This window comes from Monodelphis domestica, chromosome 1, assembly GCF_027887165.1.
Source record: "Monodelphis domestica isolate mMonDom1 chromosome 1, mMonDom1.pri, whole genome shotgun sequence".
Classification (NCBI taxonomy): domain Eukaryota; kingdom Metazoa; phylum Chordata; class Mammalia; order Didelphimorphia; family Didelphidae; genus Monodelphis; species Monodelphis domestica.
In genome coordinates this window covers 492,145,430-492,151,736 of record NC_077227.1, presented here as the reverse complement: position 1 = coordinate 492,151,736, position 6,307 = coordinate 492,145,430, and the positions used below count along the sequence as shown (strand labels likewise).

Genomic DNA, 6,307 nt, shown 5'->3' with positions numbered 1-6,307 from the left:
GCCCCTCTTGGAGTTTAAATTTAGGTTTTATGCTAAATATGAGAATTCTAAAGTAATATTGTGGTCACCGATTTAAAAATATTATAGCTTACGTCAAAATTACTTTTAGCTTTATTTACAAAGAAGTGGAAAGAGTGAGAGTGGAAAACTGTAAGAAGATACAGAATTGTCTAGCCTACTACCCTAAGTGCTGCTCCGGTGTCCAGCTTGGATAATCTTCAGCCAGAGGTCCACCAAAACCAAGGCAGGAATCTCAGTCACTCACCCAGCAAGTTGAGCAGAATCTAGGGGGAAAATCTCTGGAACTAATATCTCCAGAGGCCAAGAAAGGAATGCCTTCTAGACCATGCTGGTCTCTTCTTTTTATGCTCCCTTTTTTCACATCACTTCCTGTCATTCCCCCTTCACAGAAACCAGTGTCTTTCAATTTGCCTGCGGGAGGGGGGTAGAGGGGGAGTAGCCTTTGGAGGTGTGAACTTACTCTAGTTAGTGACTTGTGAATTCTATCAAGTAGGGGTACTTTAAGTTCTTGATTTGATTAGCTAAAGATAGGCAAGGGGAGATTTAACCCTATTTTCATAGCTTTCATTCTAATTGAACTTAGCATCTCCATGAAGAGTTAAATAATGAGATTTTAAGACAGTACCTGATTAGCTACCATGACAAAGAGTGGTAATCTGTAAGGGTGTATTCCAAGACAGGAGTGATTGTTGAGATCCAGAGTTAGGCTGAGTAGTCTCAAATTGTCCAGTGCCATCCTCTTGCACATGCAGCTATAATAGCCAGAATTTCCTGTTAGTAAAAACTATTGAGACAAATTCTTACATGTCTCCTGCTCCCCATTTGGTAATAGTTGCAACAGCAGAGAAGTGCTGTCCTTGTTTCTGCTTTGGCCAGGATTAACAGCATTGGTATCCTAGCCCTGCTAGCAGGACCCCAGGGCCACTACAGGGGGATCAGTCTTGAGGGGTTTGTTCTCTGTACTGAGAGCTATGCTTTAGGAAGGAATACAGGTGGGTATGGCAGAGGGTATCTACATGTGGTCTTGTATAATTGCCTGGATCTAGATCACTGATCCACTGACTGCTGGGGAGGTGGCTGGGCCTCTCGGGTCCATTTGATCATAGTTTCTGGGGAACGATACAAAAAGATGAGCTTGGAGAAGAGTTGCTCCTCCAGGTCATGGTCACCCATTTCCCTGACCAGGAAGATGTCAGTGCAAAGCTTGAGGATGCGGTCCACATCAGGGAGCTCCTCATACATGATGGAACGGGAGATGCCATTGAAATGTTCTCGGATAAACTTTGCAATAACCATCACAACAGACACGTACAGCCCGACGATACTGTAAGGGAAACGGAGAGATTTAAAGGAGGCCTTACTGGGTGATTTGGGACAATCTAGCTCTTGCTACAATTATTTTTTCCCCAATATATGAGAACTTCCTCTGCTGATGGGGATCACAATCCCTCTATAACCTTCAGTTTTAAAGGACTTGTCCACAAGTTTCAGAAGCAGGATTTGAACCCATGCCTTTCCTAACTCCAGCACTATCTACAACACAATACTGCCTCTCAAAATTGTGTGTGTGAGTGAGTGTGAGAAAGAGAAAAATGCTGCAGAAAGAATGAATTGGGCCCAAAATTCAATAAGAGGTAGAAAGAGGAATGTATTGATTGCATTTGGGAAACTACAGTGCTTCCCATGATCCCAAGCTGCACCCTGCTATAACAGCCTAACCATTAAAAACAAACTCCACGTGTTCTGGTGAAGCAGTATGATTGCAGATGTAGGAACACCTCAATATCCTAAGAGTCAAAATGCAGGCAATCCAGTTATTAATAACCCAAATCCCAATAAAACTATACGTAGGTCCCTGAAGCTAAAGAGGATTTCAATACCAATTAGTATCTTTGTCACGTCCTTCTGAAAAGCCCACCTCTTCTCATTTTTGCTCACAAAATCCTTGGTAGTTAGGGATAGACCTCTTCTTATTTTATGGGTAGATAAACTGAGGCCTCGAAAAGTTTAGTGATTTGCCCCAGGTCATCCAGAAGATGATTAGCCAGGCCTGGAGGTCAGGGTTCTTTCCTCAGGACAGTTAATACTTGGATATCAGCCTTCTGCTCATCTTGATTCATATTTGGATTTCGTGTCCAGCACTCACTAGACACTCCGTCTGTGGATACATTTTTTTTTGTCTAGATGCCAGTGATTTCATTGAAGTAAGAAGTTGCTCAGTGAGGAATCTCTTGACATCCCTTCTCTGCAATTTATAACCTTAAGAATTTATATAACAACATCAAAGTGACTTGCCTGGGGTCACACAGCCAATATGTATCAGAGGAAGGACTTGAACCAAGGACTTCCCATCAGTAAAGTATGACAGTGCCCTTATATATAATACAGAGGCTCTTTATAAAGATTCTATATACTTTTAAAATCCTTTCTTTCTGATTTAGTATCAATTTTAAGACAGAATTGCATAAAGGGCTAGACAATTGGAGCTAAGTGACTTGCCCAGGGTCACATAGCTAGGAAGTTTCTGGATCCAGATTTGAACCCAGGACCTCCTGTTTCTAGACCTGATGCTCCATCTATCTACCTTTCTACCTCACCATCTTTCCTGTGTACCTTTAAACTTTGGTAATGTAAAGCAGATCAGAGACTTGAGTTTTTATATTGGTTCTTCCTGGTTCTAGCTATTTGTATGACTTTGGAAAAGTCAGCTCTTTTCTCTGGGCTTTTTTCCATATCTGTAAAACATTTGAAACTGGACTCGATCTCTAAGGGCTTTTCCAGCTCTGACACTGGTTTTTTTGTTCATTCTTTCCTTCATAACTAGTAGTGGCTCTCATGGGCACTGCTGAGCACTTCTAGGTCACCTTAAGAACAACCTGGTCCCTTTGATTCCTTACCCATATCCTGCAAGGAAGCCCAGGCTTTGGGGGCTGACTTTGTCACTGTAGATAATAATCTCAAGGTCTCGACCACAGCCTTGATTCTTTGCACAGTTGGGTCTCCATTCCTGGATAACCCACCACTCAGTAGTCCCAGAGTCTGAGGATGAGGCATTTGCTGACAGCTGCTGCAGCCAGATGGTGATGTTTCTGTAGAAAGCCAGCCTGTCAATATCCTGGGGTTTTTCAGAATGAACTAAAAGAAATGAGAGATCCACCAAAGACTTACTCCAGTAGACGAAACTCTCTCCATTGAGTAGGTCAGTCCTTTAAGAACAATGCCTCTGTTTTCATCCTAACCTCTCCCCAAATCCTGAGACTATATCTGTGTGTAGGCTTTTCATATTTCCTTATCACTTTCCTTTCTATATTTTAGTCTTAGAAACAGCCATGATGAAAGATCTAGAGCTGGCCTTAGAGCAAGGAAAATTCAGATTAAGTACTACCTCCAACTCAGTGGTATGGAACCTGGGACAAGTTACTTAGTACAATTACTTTGTGTTCTAGACAGCTCTCCAAGCCAATAAATTGCTGAGAAAGTAGCAACATGTATTGATAGAGGGAATTTCCTGATCCAGGAGCTCCCTTTATCAGGGAAATTAAAGGTCCAGGCCTTATACCCTATTTTAATCTCACATAGTTTTACAGGTAAAGAAATTGAAGCATGGAAAAATTAATATTCATAACTCATTTCTATAGTACTTTGAGTTTTACAAAGTCAAAAAAAGGACACAATCCCCTGTCCTTAGAGAGCTTTCTGTAAGGAAGACACTGAAAATATAAGATAGAGAAATGTGAGCCCTTGTCACTCTCGTTGTTTCCAAGATTCTTATCTGGAGTGTGTTTTAACCTACCCAGTTTGGATTCTCAATTCAGGCTGATTCAAATCTTTTGTCTCTCAAGGCTGTGGTGAAAACCAAATGCCAGACTGAATGGAAAGGCATTTGGAATAAGTCCCCATTTCTATAAGAAGCACTTTGGGCTTACTTGCAAAGGGCTTTGAAAAGGTACAAGAGAAACAAAATTAGTGCAACTAGATGAGAAATAGTATAGCACAATGGAAAGAGTTGGAGTCAGGAAAACTTGGATTCATAAATTGGTTTAAGCTCTTATTAGTTATTTGACTGTGCAAATCACTTAACTGAGGCTCTCTGAGGTTTGATTTCTTTATCTGTAAAATGCATTGGGCTACCCTTGATCTCAAATGTCTTTTCAGCTTTGAGTCTTTGATCTATGATAACCCCCCTCCCCCCAAAAAAAATCCTGAGGGGGGAAATCTTTGTATTCGATATCTGATAGCCGAGATCCATATATGGCTAGTAGAAATATGAGACCAAAGCCATTCTCCTATAGATAGTCAAAGAATATAGACAAAGATTTCTTCAAAGAATTGCAAATTATTGACAATATTAAGGAATGCCCGAAATCATTAATAAAAAATGCAAGAGATGCACAATCATTAAGCATCTATGAAATGTGCTAAGCACTGAGATACAAACCAAGTTTACCCCTTCCCTCCAGATAAACCCTGGTTCTGCTTTTGAGCTCACCATCTAATGGGGGAGACAGCACAAAACACTATGTACAAATAGGATAAATACAGGATAAACTGGAAATAATCTCAAAGGGAATGCACTAAAATTAAGGACAGGGAAAGCCTTCTTGCAGAAGGTAGAACTTTAGCTGACATGAGAAGGAAGCCAGGAAGACCAGAAGGCAAAGATGAGAATACCAACTTCCAGATGGGGGTCAGCCAATGAAAATGCTCAGTCAGGACATGAAGTGTTATGTGCAAGGAACACAAAGGAGAACAATGTCACTGAAGTATGTGAAGGGGAGTCTCCAAAAAGAGAGACCAAGTTATGAAAGGCTTTAACAGCCAAATGTAGGATTTTATATTTGATTCTGGAGAAAATTGGGAGCAACTAACTAGAGTTTATCCAGTGGGGATGACCTGTTCAGCCCTGCACATTAGATCAATTTGACAACCAAGTGAGGAATGGCCTGGGGTGGGGAGAGTCTTGAAGCAGAGATCAACTAACAGGCAACTTTAGTAGTCTGAGCATGAAGTGATCAGGATGACCACTAGGATGGTGGCAGGGTCAGAGGAGAAAAGAGGACACATACCAGAGATGTTAGAAGGTAGAAACCACAGTACTTGATAACTATTGAGGGGGGTGAGGATCAAGAGGGGAGGATGATACATTTTACATTATAAGGAAGTTAGGAAGGGGTAGCATTTGAGAGAGAAAATGATGAGTTCAGTTTTGGACATGTGAAGTTGAGAATATCTAAGACATGCACTTTGAGAGGTCCAACTGGCATTAGAAGATTTGAGACTAGAAGTTGGGAGAGGGGTTAGCCCTAGACAAGTAGACCAGAAAATCATCTACATAGAAATAACTGAGTCCATGACAAGTACGGTCACCAAGTGAATTAATATAGAGGGAGAAGGGAAGAGGGAGCCTACGAAGGAGAGATCCTTGTCCCAGAAACTTAGAAGACAGTATCCATGAAAAGAGGGTGATCAATAGTATCAAAGGCTGCAGAGAATGAAGAAAAGAAAAAAGCCTTTATGGCAATTAATAGATTATTGATAACTTCAGTGAGAACTGTTTTAAATTGAATGGAGCCAGATTGCAGAAAAGAGTGGAAAAGAAAATGACCTGATGAATGGAGTGATATCCCCAGAGTTGGGAAACTAAATTCAAGTCCTTCCTCAGCTTTACACTAGCTATGTTCCTTGGGTAACTCACTCCCTTTCAGTGACCTAGGCTATAATTCTCAGGGCCTTGATGCTAGAAATCGAAAAGAAAATACTAATCTACCTTGGTAGGGGAAATTCCCCAACTGGAGCTAAGAATCAAAGGCTTCCTTCTAGATTTTTGTTTTTTTAAATTATTACTTTCCAGTTTAGAATCAATACTATATTGGTTCTAAGGCAGAAAGGTGCTAAGGGCTAGACAATTGGAGTTAAGTGACTTGCTCTAAGAGGTCACACAACTAGGAAGTATCTAAGGCCTTGTTTGAACCTAGGATATCCTCTCTAGGCCTCCCTTTTAATCCACTGAGTCCACAAGGTCACTTTTTAAAATAAATACATAGCCACATTCCACCCCTTCAGAGAGGTAGATGGTGGATCAGATATCGAATGAAACATTTTGGATAGGATTGGAATTTGTTTTTATTGTGCAAAATTTGTTATGAAGGTTTTGTTTTTTTTTTCTCCTTTTGGGTAGGGGGAGAGAGGGAGAAAGAAACAAAGTTCCAGAGAAACAAAAAAATGAGGAAACAGAAGGAATCAAATAAGGAAAACTTTGGAAATTATAAACTGAATCTGTAATTTA

At 40.6% G+C, this 6,307-nt stretch overlaps 1 protein-coding gene across 1 annotated transcript; it reads right to left on the bottom strand.

Moving 5' to 3' along the window:
• Positions 1–988: 988 nt before the first annotated feature.
• On the bottom strand, positions 989–1,388 carry LOC130456481 (piezo-type mechanosensitive ion channel component 2-like). The gene has a single exon (XM_056812917.1). It carries the CDS (start codon positions 1,315–1,317, stop codon positions 1,069–1,071), a length of 249 nt encoding a protein of 82 aa, XP_056668895.1. The 5' UTR covers positions 1,318–1,388; the 3' UTR covers positions 989–1,068.
• Between the last annotated feature and the right edge of the window lie 4,919 nt (positions 1,389–6,307).

Bases quoted from the DNA above. Each gene is read 5' to 3' on its own strand.
- LOC130456481 (XM_056812917.1), bottom strand. From the start codon at position 1,317: ATGGTTATTGCAAAGTTTATCCGAGAACATTTCAATGGCATCTCCCGT.